General features: G+C 41.4%; 1 protein-coding gene across 1 annotated transcript; it reads right to left on the bottom strand.

The window, feature by feature from the left end:
* Positions 1-139: 139 nt before the first annotated feature.
* On the bottom strand, positions 140-20,316 carry PASK (PAS domain containing serine/threonine kinase). Its single transcript, XM_054204725.1, is given in 19 exon segments — positions 140-766; positions 768-861; positions 1,070-1,216; positions 2,202-2,335; positions 3,228-3,427; positions 4,919-5,053; positions 5,673-5,798; positions 6,536-6,703; positions 8,590-8,771; positions 9,445-10,751; positions 11,953-12,127; positions 13,596-13,758; positions 14,123-14,416; positions 15,095-15,229; positions 15,785-15,925; positions 17,272-17,442; positions 18,421-18,656; positions 19,736-19,864; positions 19,867-20,316. Coding segments are annotated over 19 exon segments (4,161 nt in total). The 5' UTR covers positions 19,901-20,316; the 3' UTR covers positions 140-576.
* Between the last annotated feature and the right edge of the window lie 96 nt (positions 20,317-20,412).

Genomic DNA, 20,412 nt, shown 5'->3' with positions numbered 1-20,412 from the left:
TTTAGGGGGCTGTAACGGACTGGGTTGCCCAGAGCTTCCGTTTGACAGCAGCAGGCCTGAGGACTGCCCTGTTTCCTATCACATGTTCCAAGAGCGGCACACTGACATCACCTTATTACCTACGCCCCAATATGGTGAATTGGTTAAAATTCTCTTTATGGAATCTCATTTTTCTTTCCAGTATTTCTGTCTCACCAAAATCAAGGACTATTTTCCTGGATATAGAAGATTCTGACAAAAAACAAAGTGGGGGGGAACCCCTACACAATGCAATTCTGCACAGTTTTTGAGACCTCTGCACACACAAACAACTCTCAGGGCAGTCAACGGAGACAAAGGTGTTTGTTCATTCACTTTTCAGAAAGAGAGAAACTATGTATAAAAAGTCAAAGCATCCAATAAAAATATATTCCGAGTTACGGGCAATTTAAACAAGACATAAAAATTTTTGTCTCACAGCTTTAAAACACATTCTGTATAAGAATAATTACAACTGCTTATTAGTGAGAAGCTTCTCTAGAGGAACCGTGCCCAGGCAGAGCAGCTCAAGTCTGCCCTGCCAACCACTGGACCCTTCTACAAGAGAGAGGCGCTTACAGTTAGTTCATGTTGGTTCTTGAGTGAGGGTACACGTCCTGCGGTAAGGGAGGTACGGTTCCACGGGGAGGGGCTGTGTTGCGGAGAGGGAGGGCAGTGATGCCCCAGACCCCAGGCCGGGCACTCCACAGCCACTGCTTCTTCCCGGCAGGGATCCGCGCACTCAGTCAGGAGCGTTCAAGCATAGCTCACTCTCCATGCAAGGAGCTGGGAGCCTGCCTCCTTGTGCACACGCGCCAGAACTGTTTCTGAATCTGCTGCTTTCTAGGGAGAAAGATAAACAGTGAGCGGTGAAGCATAGGTCGCGCTGGTCCACGGGCATATCTTCAGACTGAGCGCCTTTGGATAGCAGCAGGTGACCTTCTGGTGAGAAGTTACCTTGCTAACTACAGCTCAGTCTTCTCATGTAAATCATTACTGTGTGCTTGGCAGGCCCCAGGTGGAGGAGAAAGCCTTCAGAACAACGTCTCACCTGTCTCGGCAGAGATGTATACCTCTTCCCAGGTATAATCACCCAGGTTCACAGGCTGCTTCAGCCAATGATCCTCTACTAACATTGCTAGAGTGGTGCGCTGCTCCGGAACAGGGTGCAAAAGCCCGGCAATGAGATCCATGAGACCTGGGGAGAGACAGCAGTAAGAGGAACAGCTCAGGCTGTATTTTAGGCATGCTGGGAATGCAAGGTATGGTTTATATGCAAAGAATGCAGATTTTAATTACAAATCCTCCCTGTTAATCCCTTGTGCAGTACTGTTATACCACAGCCTTAGTCCCATGTGCTCAGCTCTGTGAATGACCTGAGATTGCCGGGTTGTGAAAACAGAGAACAGAGAGCTGCGTTATGACACAAGGAGGACAGAAGTAGAAGCAAATGCCACAGAGGCAACCCTGACTCACTGTTTCCAAGCTCAGTCTTGTCCTGCAGTCACCCCGTGTTTGATATATGGTTAAAGGTACACTCAGGGTTCAGGGAAAGCTTCCAGAATTTACCAGCCAATTGCAGCACCCTGAAGCCTTTTAACAATAGACCCCAGAGAATTTGTTGATGAAGATTTCTTTAGCCTGACACGCAATTAGTTTTCTACACCTCCAACAGAAAACAAGGCTAATGTACTTTTCCTACAATTCATTCAGAAATTCTAAATTCACAGATTATCATCCATCCAAAAAGTGACATGGCATTGATTGGCAATAGCTTAAGTGAGATAAAACTTGCATTAGTGCTACATGAGTGTCGTTATTGATGTTAAAGTTACCTACTGGAGCGAACCTTCCCATTATTTGTTCTGGCTTTCTCAGGTATAAACCTCACTGAAGCTTGACAAGCTGATAGTTTGGGTCATCATAATAAATGGGAGGCCTGGAATTTGAAACTAATAAAACATAGGGCAGATAGCTGTATTCATCATAGGCACAAAGAACGGCAGAACATACCTGAAACGAATACCTCAGATAGCTCTGCTTCAGTGAGCAGCTTTTAAAATCATTGCAGAGCGCACTTGAAAGCATTTTGCCAGTCTTACCCTTTATTTCTGGGGAATAAATGTTGCTCATACTTTTCCAAGAGATCTGCTCCTTTAGAAAACCAAATGAGAAAAATTCACCTTTTGACACAGGCCGAGGAGGATTCAGGTCAGCTGCCACGGCCTCCTCCAGCTCACAGAAGGGATTCTCTCCGAACACTAGGGTATAAAGCGTGACACCAAGTGACCACATCTCCAGCTCAGGGCCCCGGTACCTACGCAGAGATAAATTTGCCTAAACTCAGACTGCAAATACATAATTGTGTGCTAAAGAAAATAAAAAGAAAAAAGGCAGCTGACAGCCCTCATTTCCAATTTTTAACACGGGAAGTTTGTGAGAATTCTAATAAGGTTCTCAGGTGTTTTTGAGAAGTCTGTATTATCCTTCTCCACAAAAGAAAAACAACCAAAGAACGGCCAAACAATTTCAGTTGATGAGTATGTGTAATATGCACCTAGATTTCCACATGCATAAGTTGGTGACGAGAGAACTTAAGCCTCCTCCTTCTCCACTATAATCCAAAACTGTCAAGGAAACATTTAAATGGAAGATTAGACACTTCAGTGGAATCCCATTTGCCCCCTCCCATTCTTTTCAAAACAAAAGATACTTGGAAATAAATATTAACTATCTAGATCCCATCTGAGAAAAAGGGACAGTTTCTTCACACAGTGACAGGCTGAATTCCCAGGGCAGCGCTGCTTCAGCTTCCACCTAGTTCCCAGCAGGGATTTCCTCTCCTCCTTTCATAGCTTTCCCCCCACTGCTGCCCCATTAAGAGGAGCTGCCTGAAGGACCCATGAAAATAGCTATGTTCTTGAACTTGGCTCTGCAGCAGGACAGACATCAGTGCAAGGCTTTGCAAAACATCTGACCGGAATAAGAAAGCCTATCAACAGACTTAGTCAGGAACAACCTGGTATGTATTCAAGCCTTTACAAATAATTTCTGTCACTGCAGTGCCCTAAATCACACTGCAGTTTTCTGTGGTTGGATATTCTAGTAGAGCACCAACGGCAAAGCGCTTGGCTTCTCTATTCCAGCCCTTACACGCGCATTGTTTCGGTGCGATGGACACAAAAATTACTTTTCAGAGGGTGACATACGGTTTGCCAGACAGCACTTCTGGTGAGCAGTATTCAATTGTCCCACAGAAAGTATAAAACAATTTTCCAGGTTCCAGGTAGGCAGCTGAACCAAAGTCCACTAATTTAATTGTGAAATCTTCAGCAATGACAATGTTTTCATCCTTGATATCTCTGTGAAGAATGTTTCTACAGTGGAGATACCCAACAGCTGATACAAGCTGAAAAAGGAGGAAAGAACTAGGCGTTACTACACAGAGGTGTCCTTCTGGATAGGCCACGTGGCATCTCAGAGTTCCGATAGCCACATTTTGTCACTATATAAACAAGATATAGATCCTAATTTTGGTAACTGTAAATGAATTCAGGCGTGCCTGTCAGCATAGCTGCAGTGGGTGTTACAATGCTCTTGGGAGAGAGACTTAAAAAAGCCTTTGCTTGCTTTCCTCTCACAAACGTGCAGGAAGATGGCATGCTATGGTCACGATGTGCTTGCGTTTTTTTGGTTAGAAGCATCAGAGCTTACTGTTACAATCCTGCAGGTTACTCTATTTTTAACCCAGCTTCATCTGAAGGGTCCTTTGATCTCTTCAGAAGGATATTACCGTGTACTTCCAATACTGCAGGATGACAAAGCACTTCAGTGAAGTTTGGTATAAATAATGTAGTGACTCCTAGATTCCATTATTCTTTCTGCATAATTCATAATTAAGAATAGCATCAGAATTATATCACCTTGGAGACAATCGTGATCCCTACCACAATACATTTGAGCAAGAAAAGCAGATGGCTGAGGGAGAAGTTTCTATTTATAATACAAAGCTCCCTCTGCAGAGAAATACTGTACAGGTCTGAAGTAACAAAGCGCCCTGACAACCTCAAAGCTGGTTTAGGAAAAGGGCTTAGCCATCAGAAGTCTAAAGGGACCGCAGACTGCAATTTATGAATGCACACTGCACAGCAGACACAGAGAAGGTGCATTGCTTTGGATACCGTCTTCCATCAGCACAACCAGGTGAGGGGAGTGTGGACACAGCAGTGGGTTCGCACGTGCAAAGTAATTCTTGCATACCTTCGAGCAAGGAATTTACTCCAAAACACATGAGGGGGAATTACCTGGGGAATACTTGTGTGGTTAATTCAATGAACAAAGGACAATTCAGCTCTCAGGCAAACTTCTGACTCACAGTAACTACCTTGAGTTATTTTGCATTATGCCACGTTAAATTTCAAGATCATGTCTTGATTTTAAATTCCTTAAAAAGAGGAGAGCCCTTTACCCCTGTAGCCAACCTAAAACAAGCATTGATCGAAGTGGAAGCGTGGTGTTTAGTGAGGCTTGGGGCAACTTCCATGCGCTCTCCTCCTCCCACAGAGGAAATATTAGTGCTACATGAATGGGCATCCTGGTGACAGGGGGTGTGGGCTGCTACGATCACAGCCAGGACGTGATGGCTCTATAGGAAATCCTCATATGAAGTTAGGTACTTCAAAGGTTTCTTTGTTACAGGTTTCTAAGTTTTCTGCAGATGGAGTTTCAGTTAGCTAGAAATCAGTCCTACAGGATAATGACGACGAGTTCTGCAGGTATTGAGCATGACTCTGATTCAGCATGCCTGCCGATTCGACGGTAACTCTTTTGAGAAAAATTCTGATTCTTATATTAAGTAATTCTTACCTGCATGTAGCAACTGTACATTCCCAGCTCTCACCTGTCTGAATATATAGCTTGCTAACGGCTCATCCAAGTTGGGCTGATTATCAATGAATGTAAAGAGATCCAGACCAGATCCATGCTTCTCCATTACCAACTGGAAGAAATGTTCATTTTCAAATACATCCAGCACCTATAAATAACAGAGTTTTTAATCATGTGCTTCATCCTCAAACTGTCTTTTTTTTTTTTACTTTAGACAAGCACTGCTCTCCTCTTGGAGATTTAATCAACGTGTATTAAAATCTTTGAAGTCTCATTTCACTGAACACAAACATTTCTTGAAAAGACAGCATAATTAAATCTCAGAGCAGAATTAAAACCAAGACGAATTCTCTTTCTGAGAAAAAAAAACAACCACCCAAACAACACAACAACCCCAAAACAAGGAAGAGGAATCAAGATATGTATTCAGATTATTTACTGAACTAGTACATGTTCAGATGTGACATCACACTTACAAGATATGCATCCTATCATCTTGAAATAACATATAGACTTTTCTTCTGTTGAAGTCACACCTTCAGATCTACGTTTACATCAATTGTTTGGGGTAAAAGTGTCAAAGCAAGTGATAGTCTGCTGTAACATACCCTCCAAAACAAAGCAGGATAGGTAAGTTCCTTTCTTTCCTGATAAGGTAGATTTAATACAGGACACTTCCTCAGTCCTGAAGAGGAACATGGGACACCAAGTATTCAAAGGAACCATCTGATGCGGTTCAAACTGCACTCACTTTGAGTTCACTGTACCTTAATGATACTGGGGTGCTGCAGCTTCAACAGGATTGCAATTTCTTGAGTAACTCTCCCCAGATCAGGATCATCCACCCAGCAGTCCTCAAGCACCCTCTCCTTCCAGATGAACTTCACAACAACCTACACAGACAACTGCATTCAGCATCACCTGCAAAAGTATGGCTTCAAGTGTTTGGTAAGTTAATTTCCAGGAAAAATGTTAGTGAATCACATTACTAGAAGGACAGAAGTAAGTCAAAGCGCATTGCTTTAAACATATTTGAACTAATTTAGTCCTAGAAGCCAAACGATGCACAGAAATGGAAGAGCTTTATTTTCTTTTTATTGATGCTTCGAATTCCGAAGACATTGACAGGCCAGCTCTCTTATCAACCCAATGACAGCAGTGGTGACTTTTGGCATAGGGGTAGTGGAGGGAAACGAGCACTTAACATCCATGGAAAGAAACACCAAAGCTCACCTCTCAACACACACACAAAAAAAAGAGAGGAGGGTCCCATAACTTCAACATGGCTACTCCGCATTCTTGAGTTGTGGCATGATAAAGACTTTGACGTTTGTCATTGTCTTTAGTAAAGGAAGACTAAAACCTGTAATTCGGTTAAGCTTGATGTTTCTTTCAACAGGTTAAATTAGCTATATGGTCAGTCTCGTTCTGTGCCATTTGTCCTACGTAACATTCATATACTACACGGCATCAATGAGAACATTTTGCTGATCAGTGATTTCAGATTTCTGTTTAAAAAAAGGAAAACCCCAAGCTACCAAATAGCAGCGTTGACAGAATATGAACACCCTAACCTTTCAGTTCTCATCCTAAATAATTATTGCAATGAGATCTAAAAGAAATATTTAACCTGATGGTGATTTTTCTTGCCCATGGCAGTCCAGACAAAGCCAAAAGATCCTTTGCCAATAAGACTGAGAGTGTTGTAATTTTTTGCATATTCCCCCTCACATGCCCTTAATCCTTCAAGCTCTTCAGCTCTTCGGGAACTCTCAAAAAGTGAAGTTGATCTGCTGGCCTAGGTACAGATAAAAAAAAAAAAAGGCAAGAAAAAAATGAGCAAACCACAGAATCACGTTTATAAAATTAAGCAAATACTGAAAAGATAGTACACATCTGCAAGAATAGCTAAAAGGAGTGGTCTTTGGTTTTGATAGCAAGAACTGTATGTTAACGTAACCATCACCATAGGAGACAAGTTAAGTCAACAGTCCGCTCTCAGCAGCTACAAATACTCCTAAATTCAGGGAAAGGTAAAGAAAACCTTGCACAAAATTCCCTGTGCAAGTAGGAAAACTAATTCATTGTAGTCCATCATCAAATTATAATTTTATTTGATGAATAAAAAGTGGGTTACTTTCAATGTTGTAATTTTGACTAGGCAAGTGTATTCTAGATGGACAGAACTGTCTATAAATTTGGCGATTCCTATTTGCCTCAGTAACTTAAAAAGCGTTACTATATAAAAGATACTAAATTACCAAACTTTCTGGTAAAATAGCATTTTAGTTCTGTAGATTGGTTTCTTAGCAGACACAAAAAGCAAACAAGTTCAAGGCATACCCTCCTAAATTTTAACACCCAAGTAAAATCCCTAGTAAAGAAACACTGCATGCCTTCCTACCAAGGCCTGCAACACTGCACAAGAAATTAAACACAACAGAAGTTTTTCTTGCTCTGAGGATAGGGCTTGGGGTTGTTTGTCTCAGCGATTATTCAGTTTCTCCACCAAAGATGGCATCTAAAATGCATGATAACAGGACACCTTTATGACATCCACAGTATTCCATGTGAGAGGAAACACAAGAAATCTCACGGGCGCGTTTGTTTTGAATAGTGAAATTTGGAGTTACACATGAAATGGTCAGAACTGATTATATTTCAACATACATGTGCCCGTACATTGAAGAGGATTTTCTAAAAGGAAAACAAGAACCACCTTATTACTCAGCTCTCAAAGGTCTCATAAAAAAATTTCCAAATAGCAAGTTTTGCCAATAGCCAACCTTTTCACTCAAATATCTACTTTATCTCCCAGCTCACTGACTGAAGTCAGGGGAGGGAAACTACACGTCTAATCACCTCAATAAACAGCAGCTCCTCAGAGCCTCCTGGAGTTTGGAACTGTCGCTGCTGTACATGTTACACACGTGGTATCTAAATATGTACGTACTTCTCTGTTAAGGTCATCATAAAATCCAGCTACATAAAGATCTAGGGAGTGCATACATTTATTCAAGGGACCTAGAAGATCACCACTGCTTATTTCAATTGATCAAAGATAACTATTTTCCTCTACAGCCTTGGTGAAAGTACTGTCAGTTTTACATCCCGCTGCTAACCAAAAAGCAGGCCTGAGCAGTTCTGTGTTCAGGTTTTATGGCGTTGACACGTGCCTACTGTTCAGCTACGCAGTGGTGGCTTTGTGTACACCATCCCGAACGCAGCCTCTCGGGAGGCAGCTAAGAACTGCAGTTTTCTTTCGCTGACACAAGTCAACAAATGAAAGTTTTCAGGCTCGTATTCCCTTTTTTAATAGCGTTGTCATTGGTGCCAGTGTGATTACATTGATTTAAAAATTAATCTCACCACACTGGTGCAAACCTCTATTGTAGATGTATCTAAGCCAGTCTAAGAACAAATTATAAATTAGGTGCTTTCATTTTTCGGGCTGGAACTAAGCCAAACACACACTACCAGAAATGTTACAAAATAGCAGTTTGTCCTTTTTACAGCAAGTAAACATTTCTTTTGACATGAAAATAGAGAAACAAAGAAACAGCAATATCTGCCCACCCTCTCATGACCTTGTTTTCATTAGAAAAACTTTTCGACTTTAGCTTCAGCTTAACAGTCAAGCGAGGAAAGAAAGGCTCAATATTATACAATGGTAGAATTTCTTACTTCTCCAAGACTATATGTAGAAAGATCTGCAATAGACTGGGCAGAGCTTGCTAGACTAGAGAGCAACAGCCGAGTCTTTGCTGCGGCTTCCTTCTGGCTCTGTAGAAGGTCTTTCACCACCCAGACACAGAAAAGTACGGCAGGGTCCTGCAGTTCTACACGTTTCACTTCAAAGAGTATACCTGTAGAAACAGGTGAGGAAGTTCAAATGGTAGAATGCAACTTCAGTGTTGGACAAGACCACAGACATTTTAGGACAAAATTCTGAGCTCTTAACAAAGTGAATTCCTCCATTATTCATTTGGGGAACACCTACTAAGTAGGGAAACATCAGAGGGGCTGACAAAAGCACAGCTATTCTAGAGGTTGTTGGCAGCTACCTCCATACTTCCCACTCCCCAGCAGAAACTTCTGTCAATGTCCAATTGTGATTATTAATTTCACATTGTTATCCTAAATTACATAAAAAAGGGGATTTTATGCAACACGCCACAGAATCCAGCTGAAGGAGTGAACAAAACACATTCCATTACACAATTTAAATACAAGTTATACACTGGAGCTTATATTTTCTCTTCAGAAGTTATCAGGTTCAGATCTTTTAATTGTGTTTTAAGAATATTTCTGACTATTCAGTCTGGATTAATTTCTTAGTAACTTTGTATTTTATACAACTTGCTTTTCCGATACACTCTGAGTAGACTTAAATGCCATTTTTTCTTTTAGATGCTAGAGCTTTCTCCTTCCTCTCCACTGCGAGCTTCTATCCAGAATTGTCTGCTGTCTGGAAAAATGTGGGCGAAAAAGAGCATCCTGATAAGAGTTTTGGGAAGAGGAGAAATAGGTTTAACTTACTTAATTGTGAACCATCTTTGTGACAGCAATTTCCAGTGTAGCTGCCTTCCAGAATCTCCAAGGTCAAAGGAACTGCTGGATTCAGCCTTCCCTCTTGTTTCACTGGGGTCGATGTTAATTTTATCTCCATATTTTGCTGCCCATGTAACTGGCAGTCTTCTTCAGGACTATCTTTGCTTTTCAGTGGGTTTCTGTTGACGTCGTCCCCCACAGTCTCTGCAAGAGTTTCAGGCTTATCAAGAAATGCTTTGGATGATCCTTCAGAGTTTTCTAAACACCTGTGGGAGGCCAGCCACCCAGAAGAACCATGTTCTATGGCATCACCATTCAACAGCTGCTTTTCTTGCCCAGTTGAAAAAGCTCTGTTTTTCTGAGTAAGCATATTGCCTACAGCCACGTCCACTGCATTAGAGGAGGATGCTCCTACAAGAGCTGCAGTAATACCTAAATAATTGTCTGAGCTCCCCTTGACACCAATATTCAGACCCAGTACCTCAAGACCAGAGCAAATACAGTTCAGCGCAGTGTCTGATTCTTTAACCTCTTCAGAGTTTGTGGCAACTCCAGGTGCAGAAGCACTGCAACCCGTTTTATTGCCTGAGCAAACATCACGGACAGTATTTCTTCCATTTGCAAAGAGGGATGAAGGATCATTTAGCAGGCAGTTTTCAATGACAGCGTGGCCAAGGCTGGAATGTTTTGCATCACACATGAAGTTTGGTTTTGACAACTGTGCTGTAACCATGTGGCTTTGAAAGTCTTGTCTGCATTCCGGTGTTGTCCCAGACCAGGGCTCATCTATTGTTGGTGTTCCAGGTGAGTTACCAATAACATCAGAAGGCAGCTTAATTGGGCCATAGGATGCGGTATCTAGACTGTCTTCTAGCCTAGAACAAACAGGTGACAAGGCAACATTTACTGAAGAAGCTTGTCCCCAGGCATCAGCAGAGCGCTGACGCTTCAGCATTTCATACAGTAAGCTACAGATCTGCTGGAAATTTACTTCCTTGATGTCTTGATGATGAACTTGCAATCGATTAGGCAAGATACCAGTCTCACTGGCATTTCGAGTCCCAGATGCACTTGATACTGCACTATCACTGCTTCTTACGGGCATCTTCATGTTCTGACCTAAATCCAACTGTTCTGAATCAGACAGCCTTGCAAAGAGCATCTTTTGAGAATTATTTGATCCCACAGTTTCCACTGTTCTACATTGTTCCACTGCTCTGATTCTGTCAAGCCAGGTTTCAGGGTAAGGCTCTCTACGGTGGGCTGACAGCCCATCGGTAGCAATGCTGTCTTCACTGCAAGGATTCAAAGTTATTAGTGATATAATGATGATAAAAAAAATAAGAAAACCACCATACTGTATACTACCCACTCTTCTGTTACTGTGGTCACTGTTTAAAACCTGCAACGATCGTTTTATTTTTAAGTTTAAAAGAAAAAGGCAGAAAGCCGTTGTCACAGGCACACAAAATCCTAACAAATTCCATCTTGACCAAAGAAGAGCAGGTACACTCTTTTCCTATGGATTACTTCCGTCTCTAGCTTAATTTCTAAGTATATGTCATAGATCGCTTACCACAACAAAAAGCCAATACACACGGCAGGATACTTCCAGTCCTAAGAACAGAAGATCCCTTGTCTGTCCAACAGAAGATGGATGTCCCCATCCACCAGTTTAACCATGGTTCACCGAATCTCATAGCACAAGGTATTTTACAAACATTTCTATTAGTAAAAACGCAGAGTAAGAACAACAATCCAAGCAGCAGAGCACTTACAATCTAAGTATGATATGAGAGACATAAACCCAGGAAAGCACAAGGAAACAATGAGACTATCAGTCTCTTCAGAAAGCAGCAAGAACTGTGCTGTAATAGCCTATACATTAAAAAGGGCAGTAAATATTTGCCAAGGGTTAGAATTGTTAATGTGGAAGGCTTAAAATTTGATTTAAGATAAACCATGTGCATTATATAGGTACTTGTGCAGAATTTCTATCCTTGTAACAGGAAAAAGACCTAGAAAGCTACAATAAAAATGTCTGGACCCTAGTAACACAGTAGCCTGTTTTAATGGATGACCTGACAGTTACACCGAGCACCTGAAGGAATAACATTTAGAATTCATTCCAGGTAACCTAGCTTCAGTGCAACACCAGCTGGTGGATACCACGGAAGGAAATAAACATCCACTGTTTCTGACCTAGCAAAGATAGAGCCTAATTACCTTCCCTAGCCTGGGTGAAGCATTTGGTCCTCTTTAGAGATGGAACTCCTGTAACTTTACAATTGTAGGTCGTACCGATCTAAACAAAAATCTAAGCTAGGCAAAACTCGACGTGTCTTGCAAATAGCGCTCAGATTCTAAAGACGGCAAAATGCAGAAGGCTCTTGTTACACCTTCCCACAGACATGACATAAGTGAAGAAAGCTTTTTTGCTGGCGATTGCCACCGTGGCTCTTCACTTCTCGAATATGCAATCCGTGAAATGCTTACCTATTAGAGGGTGTGGATGTCACTTCAGGAGGTGAGGGAGTAGAAAATAAACCAGTCCCGTTCTTTTGTTTAGTCTCATCATGTATTAATTCGTCATCTTTGTGTCTTCTTTCCAATTTCTGCTCTTCATCTCTTGACAGAAAGCTTGCTAAAGATACAGCCAAGAAGTTGCTATCTGTACCAAACAAGAAACAAAATCATACCAACTTAGCCTTTTATGTTTAGGCTTCAGAGACTACAATGATTAAAACCAATTTTGGAACCGCCTTGGTTTGTCTCATCCCGAAGGAATTGAGTATAAAACACTCGATTAAGGCAAAGTGATACAAATATGAGCGCTCCACTCTATTTTGGCTTGAGAAGTCATCACATCCAGGAATCTAAATGTTTCAGGGCTGCTAAAATTTGCCTTCCTATCAAAGCTCTTGGACAAGTACTAGCCTCCTGGGTTAGCTCCTTGGACTAAAGTTCAGAGGCCTAAAAAAGGGCCAATGACCATACAAAGTCTGGAAAGAAAGTGATCGTACAAATAGCAGCAGCAAAAAAAAAAAAAGCCCAAAACACACATATACTCCCCATTCCAAACACTTAAAATGAAAAGGTTTAGACTGCATTTATATAACTCACTGCAATTGCAAGACAAAAAGTAAAGAGTCTAAACACGCTTAAGAGAAAGAATAAGACACGATCTTCTTTCCTTCCACAATGACAACAGATCAAAAAAACTGAGTTTATAAGATGAAGTAAACCAAGTGTTGCTAACGAGTGAACAAATCTCAATTTGAATCTAGAACAATCCTTCCATTTAGTAAAGACTGAGTGCCAACAATGCTTCCTCAATGAACAACTGAATTACTCCTAGATTAGAGGCATAATTTCATCACAGAATTACCTAAGAAATTGCACTGTCTACTAACTCTTCTTTGTTCCAGTCGTGTGCATTGGTTTCAATGCACATGTGCATTTCTAAGCAAAGAAAAGAGAGAAAGAAAATAGGAAGAAAAAAACCTCCCAAAACTACGCAGACAAAACCATAATCGTGCGACGTGGATGAAAGTGTGCACTTGCTTGTGTTCTCTGTTTTGAGCAGAGCTAGCTGGAAAGACAGGTTCGGAGACATAGCGCTTCCTTACTTCTGTTTATTCCTCTTGTGTTCAGAGAAATACACTTTTGATAAATAATCTGTAAATGCCGTGAACTGCATCAGAGGAATATGTGATGCCTCCTAACTGAAACACCACAGCAATGTATCATTGAATATTAGCCAGCAACATGAGCCAATTCAGAGGAATATTAGAATTTTCCCTTAAAATATTGTCGTAAGTATCTACAGCTCTGCTGCAATACTGTCATAAAAGCTCTATTTTACATCTCTTAAAATACTCATAGATTCTAACAGGGGAGGAAGGGAAAGGGAAGTGCTCGTCAAGTACAAAGCATTCTCTATTAACAGTGTAATTTCCAACTTGAATATTCAGTTTCATCTTCTTAGCAACAAAGAGGGAAGCACAACCTTAGGTGAACAATTCTGCTCAGCTTAGGTTGTAGTGGAAATCCACCTTAAAAACTGCATGGATGTACATTGCTTTTACAAAGCACATTCCCACGTTCACAGGCAAATCTCTCATTTCTATTAATTTTACCTTTGTTACAGGAGCCAGAGCCAGCTGCATGGCAGGCAGCAACATCTTCAAAGATGCACTCACTCTCTGTCCCTGTGGAGTTGTCAAGAGGAGGTAATGGCAAAGAACAGTCACTGCTTCTCTCCACGTTGTTATAGAAACCAGGGATCAGGAACGTAATGTTCTAAAACACAAAACGAAGCCTCATAAAGCTAAGCTGACTCTCACAGGCTGGGGGCAAATCCTAACAATCCATGTTTGTGGACCTGATTCTGATCAATAGCCAGGCAAAAGTGATCCACATGACTGATAAAGAACATATACTTGAAATCCATACTAGCTCCTCCTCAGCACTGCAAGACACAGCGATTACAGCAAGGGAATTTGCGTATCATCCTACAACTCACTTGCTGAACACACGGAACACAGAGCTTTTGTGACAGACAGAAATGAGTCTAAAAGACCGTGTAAAAGACAACTATACAATTCCAATGGACATGCTGCCAGACACAGCAGTCCTTTGGAAGGGATTAATACTCCTGTCTTACCTTTCCCAACAGTTCTTTCTTCTCATAGCCAAAAAGCATTAAAGCAAAACTATCCTTGATGCCACAGATGGTTCCATCTGACTGCACAGTAATAAGACCACTGATGGTGGAGAAAACCACGACTGTAGCAGAGTAATGATAGCCTGTGAAAGAGCCTTGTTTTTCTGTCTGCGGAACGCCATCTTTCTGCACTGCCGCTTGGTCCTCCTCCAGAAGGCTTACTTGCAGCTTTAAACTGAGAGGAAACATGTTACCCTCTCTAGATTGGCCTACAGCTCGCTGGATCCTGAGATTCTAAATTAAAGAAAAACAAAACAAAACAAAACAAAAAACACCAACAAACAGAAAACCACTAACTAACCAAATGTTTTGGTTTTATTTCAGTATTCATATCAAATTATACAGGAACATTCTCAGGAAAAAGGAGCAGGAAAAGAAAAATGAACTAATCCTGTGAATATCAAAATGAACAAAATCCGGTTTTCTAAGGATTTGGAATCCAGTATTGAACTCCTGTATGAATATCCTGATGATGAAGACCAGGAAAGTCCATGCTGCAGCTTTTCAGCAAATGAGGCACTAATAAGCCCTCTTTTAACTATCTAGTTGCCCATTTGCAAGATCTGCGTATTCTTTAGACACCTTAAATAGATATGACTGAAACCGGCTAAAGAATTCCAAGGAATTTTAGGGAGCTGACAGAGACAGCACAGTTTCTTAAAAAGCCAGGATTGAAGAAAAGTGTCTTTCACCAGGACAGACTCCACAGTGAGAGGCCAGGGCTTGGTCTCGTTCCGATTTAGGAAATATTCAGACAGCAAGCTCCATAAATAAGCAGCATACCCTTTTTCAGGGAACTTATGCTTCTCTCTGAAAAGGTTTTCTGCTGTTATGTAAGGAGGGAAAACAGTGTGCACCTATGTTCCAAATGACATGGGTACGGAAGAACACGGTTCAATGCTTATACTATACCTTTGGGATTTTTTTGCCTAGAGGAGGGATCTGCACAGAAGGAATCAGGTCCTTTATGTGGAGCCCAACTACTTCTTCCGATGTTGGGTAGCCATGGAGATGTGCAAAAAGGAGGTCACATGATGTAATCTCTCCCTTGGGAAGAAAATTTACAGCACTATTTTAATTTTAGCATTTTAGCCACAGTCCACTCAAATCCTTTAACAACTGTTTCTGCAAATATCTAAGCAAATAGCAGGAATTTTCATTCTGCAGTCTCTTTGTGGATACAACTACCTCAGACACAGCATAATGCAATACTTCTCTGACATTATCGTAGCCTGCCCTTTGCTGTAGGGGAGAAGCAGGGGAGTCCAATGCTCCTCACAGAAGTTTTCCACAGCAAGCTGATCCCTTCTCAAGGGCATCCCTGACATGAATGAACAACCTCCTGCCAAAACATCACTCTTCAAGTCTAAGAAGTCCCCAGGGGACAGTGTATTTTAATGGGACTTGTCAAATATGTCAAGGTGGGCTGTATGGGAGAAATACACACAGGTGCTGCATATGCAATCCCAGTTTCACACAATGCTATGTACGAACTTCACGTTCACAAATAGTAACGTGCCTACTGGCTTTTAGACAGGTTTAATTTGCACAAAAACTCTCACACAAACCGCGGTCTCATTTGATCATTAGGAAAACACTCACGTCATCCCTGAAGGAAACAGAAGCTGAAAGTCTTTCCACTGGTTCCAGCACAACCACACAACACTGGTTGTCCTTGCTTCTTATTCGCCTCAGCCAGATTGAGACAGGGATCTTCTCTTTGAGACGGCCTATAACATCCACCTTTCCATAGGATTCAGAGATGCAGTCATAATTTACTAAGACCGTGGTTACTTAGCAAAAATTTCAAACAAGAATAAGATATTGAGCCAAGATATCTCCCCGTCATTGTTAGAAAAACTTTGTTTCTTGACTAGTTACTGTTTTTTTTTATTGGAAGAAACACAGTTTTAATACAGAGGTGAAAAGGTGATTCACTGATCATACACAAAAAGTCATGGTTGCTTTTGTATTTTGTATCTTCCACCACCCCGTGAAGGCTAAAGGCATTTCCTTCAGCATAATAAATGTGCCAGTCTAACACCTTGCATTCAATGAGAAGTGCCTTTCAGAGATGCCTTATTTAAGAGATTTTCCATGCTGCTAATGAATACTCCGTAGTAGTAACACAGTTCTCACTTCAGGCTGCAAAAATAGCAGTTTAATTTCTTATGGGACGAGATTCTTCTCAAATCAGAAAATGTTTATCTCATAAACTGCAGTGTTCATATCAAGCCTTTTATAATTTTTACATGATCTTGACAGAATGGGTTTACGAGTTACACAGTGACTCTTATAACGTACTTGGAATGGCTGTAGCTTAGAATTAGTGCTTTTATCAGCCATTTAATTTTAATCCTGGATTCCACAGAACTAAACTTCAGATTTTAATTTTTTTTTTCACTCCCCATATGCAATTGAGGATTCAGGAAGATCAAGCTCTGAGATGCTGACAATTTCAGTACAAAAATAACATACCAGGAACAATAGGAGCTCATTTTCCAACTATTTTCTAGTGACAGCTCACGACAGCAGCAAAAGAAAACAATTTTTATACATCTCTCATGCAGTTCTCTTATAAACGCCACCACTATAGGCAAAATATCAATTCCACTCTTTTGCACCAACTAGGGTGCTTTGGCACATATTTGGCACAAATTTTTGACTGACTTGTAACTTTATACTATGCACAATGCAATTTAAGATCATTTTAAAAAATACTTTAAAAGACCAGCCAATTGGGAACTTTTCCATAATAGGTTTTTCCACGTTAAGCAATCTATATTGATTATTTTTCATCTAGTATCCTTTAAGTTCTAATTTGGTCAAGTCATCATGACTATACGTGTTGGCAGCTGTGAGGCTCTCACGGATGCCTCCCAAACCATCTTTTGCCCTTTGAATTCCCACATCTGCAAACTTTTAAACAATACAGTCCTACAAATGACATAATTGCCAAATGCCCGCAAAGTTAAATATATCAGGAAATTAGGCTGAAACTGACAAAAAAAGTCCAACCAAAAACCCAAACCAAAGACTATAAAAACACTGCAGGTGGTGGGGAATATTTGCTTGAAAATTTTACCTACCACTGTTCCTGAAACCAGCAATGAACATTCATCAGTTTCTATGTACTCCTCACCCACAGTTTCCCATACTTCTTGACTGGATTTGGATATCAAGTGGGACAGCTTTTGACCAATGAGTTCCTGACTACTGCAGCCAAGCAGCTTGCAGGCTTTGTCATTAGCCACTAGGATCTGGAAAAGCAGGAAAAAATAACAAAACAAAGAATAAAACCTGTCAGTTTTGTTAATAGATCATCACCTCCTCAGGTTGTTGCTTTAATATCTTGTAATATCCCTTCCTCTTGGTTCTTTCAAAGTCTGAACTTTTAAAAAACAGTTCACTAAAGCTTCTTATTCTAGGACATCCCTTGCCCATGCGTCTTCTTGGTTAGGAGGGTTTGAGACATTGCTTTCCTTTCAGGTTTCCTGCTTTCTTTTAACCACGTACCTGCTCCAGCCTCTTGTGTCCTTTAAATAATCACATCCATGGAGTTACTACAAAGTTACATTTGCAGACAAAGCCTGGACAGACCAGAAAATTTTATCCACACCTGAAGGCATGCAGTAATCATACCAGTCACTGACATACTTAAGCCTGTGTTACAGACCAAGTCAGGATTAAATGCCTTCAAGATGGGTAAGCCTGAACTGTCAGTTCAAGCTAAAAATGGCACAACTCTTTAAAGTTTTCAGTACTCAATTTTATATTAATGTTTACTCTCAGGACAGAAACAGAGCCATTCTCTCCCTCACAATGCAAAAGGCATGTTGACTGCAGCAGATAAAGTGATCTCGTGCCACCACAAACCCATCCCAGGGTTGGCACTTAACAGCCAGAAGGCTTGAAGCACATTCTGCTTTTCGTTTCTTCCCTCATACCACATCACAGCTGCATTCTTCTTTATTCACTTTTTCTGTTTGAAAAAAGACTCAAGGCATCCGTGATTCTGCTACTGTCCTGTGTATTTTGCTAACTACAACCTGCAATGGAAATAAACACGTTGTCAGTCTTTAGAAGACTACTGAGCTTGAGCAGACTACAAAGTGCCTTCATGACGCTCTGACTGCCTGCAGATACACGTAAGAATAACTGGCATTTTAGCCTGTCTGATGTCATACAACCTATGCCAGTTATGGCCTGCTAAGTTTAGCAGTTACTACTGCAAATACCTCTGTTGTGTTGGCATCCACGGTGAAGATGGCTTTGTTTGGGTTGCGTGCAGCAGTTGGGAGGTGCTGACTGGATTCCTCCACAGCGAGGGCATGCAAAAAGGAACAAGAAGAAAAACTTCCAGTGGAAGTGGAAAGAGAGGCAGAATTCCACTGAGCCCACGAGTTACCAATTTTGCTGGTACAAATGTTACGAGCTGCCAGTGAAGACAAACAGAAAGAGCTCCATTTCTCCCCTGTGGGAAAATAAAGATCAGCTGTGTAGCTACAACAGTCTACTACAGGAGTATTAGACGAATGGATAAAAAAATTAGTTGTCAGCTGAAGCAACTGTCAAGTAATCCCAAAATACATGCTTCTAGATTACAAGAAATTACAAGAAAATAAAATAAATAAAGCTAAAGAAAACAGAAACAATTCTAATAAACGTATCTTTTTGAATCACAGCCACTGGAACAATTAAACTCAGTCTGCAGGCTAGAAAAAAATTGCCAACGTCAATAAGATTCAACCAGACTAGCCAACTTCTATTTTTCACTTAAGTTAACAATTTAAAAGGTTTTGAAATCTCTCAAGTTAAAATTGAAACTGTTATTAAATACAATTACAGTAGGTGTTCAAATCCTTATTAAATACTGCATTAGTCAGAAGCCACTGAATTAACTGTTCACAAGACACGACACTGAAATACCTCTGCCCACACCAATGCTTTATGTTACACAATGCCAAATGATTGTACTAAAATTTTCAAAAGTTCTGCCTGTAAAAAATGTTTCCCTGGGAAGTGGCATCTGCAGCCAAATGCCATTGCTCCACTCCCAGAACAACAAGCAGCTTTCCAGTTTAGCAGTACTGGAAGGAGCATTATGAACAACTCATCACAAGGAGATCTCCGCATTTATGCAGCACATACAGTTATGAATAGGCTCACCATGATAAAACAGAGAGACCTGTATCTGGACACATAGTGAACTGCAAAGTTCCCCTCCTAACAGAATCCAGTACAACAACATCTTTCCCCCCTACTGGAAATTTTTCGCATTTTAGATAATAATACAAGGTGGCAGGGTGGTCCAACAGCAGCCAATGAAGGTTGCCCAGGGACAAGTACAAGTGCAGAGCACCTACCCACCAATGCATCCCCTGTAAATGCTCCCAGCCTGCGGGAATTTATGGCTCAGATGCTTATTGAATAAGTGCTTTCTGGCTTATTGCTACCGTCTCTAGGCTTAGGGGAGTGGAGGATGAGGATCTGAATGGTCTGAAACACATTCACTAACGACACGTGAACTCAATCTCAAAACACTTTTCTCACCTGACAGAGATGCTCTAAGCCGGCAGAGTTCAGAGAGCTGACTTTTCCTGCTCCTGCTGACCCAGGGGTAGGATCTACTTAGCTTATCAGAGCCATTCAAGTGAGCAAGGACTAAGCCTACTGATGAAGCCCCCCTTCAGAGGGGCTATAAGTTTTGGCTGCCATGATGATGCTCTGGTTGCCACACCGCACCTAGTGAGCCACCATCTGTAACAGAAACATAAGAAGTTCAGTCAGCCTTACGGTCAGGCACTAACGCTCGGGATGCTGGCAGGTAACGATGCCTTCTAAGCCAAAGCACAAAGCACAGCCCTGTAAGTTACGCCAAGACTGTGGCTCATTCTGCCGTGTCCCGATCAACGTTTGCTCTGTGTTGTTAATGCAGGGGTGACTCTATTGACTATTGCCCTGCCCTGGCACCATAGGATACCTGTGATCGACAGGACGCCTCCACCCTATTTCTGTAAGAGCTACCAAAGGCCCAGCCACCACCCTCTCCCCATTCCTGCTCGTTGTAAAAGCAAAAGCTTTGGTAACTTGGGAAGCAATTCCCTGGTTTTCAGTCAGCAAGCGTTGCACAGCCTCCCTCCCCCCCACCCCGGCTGCCGCCCGCACCGCCCACCCTCCCGGGGCTGCAACGCAGGACGCCGGCAGTGAGGCAGCCCCAGCCCCAGCCC

Source organism: Rissa tridactyla, chromosome 6 (genome assembly GCF_028500815.1).
Source record: "Rissa tridactyla isolate bRisTri1 chromosome 6, bRisTri1.patW.cur.20221130, whole genome shotgun sequence".
In the NCBI taxonomy this organism is placed as follows: domain Eukaryota; kingdom Metazoa; phylum Chordata; class Aves; order Charadriiformes; family Laridae; genus Rissa; species Rissa tridactyla.
The sequence above is the reverse complement of the archived record's forward strand: the minus strand, read 5'-3'. Positions and strand labels throughout refer to the sequence as shown.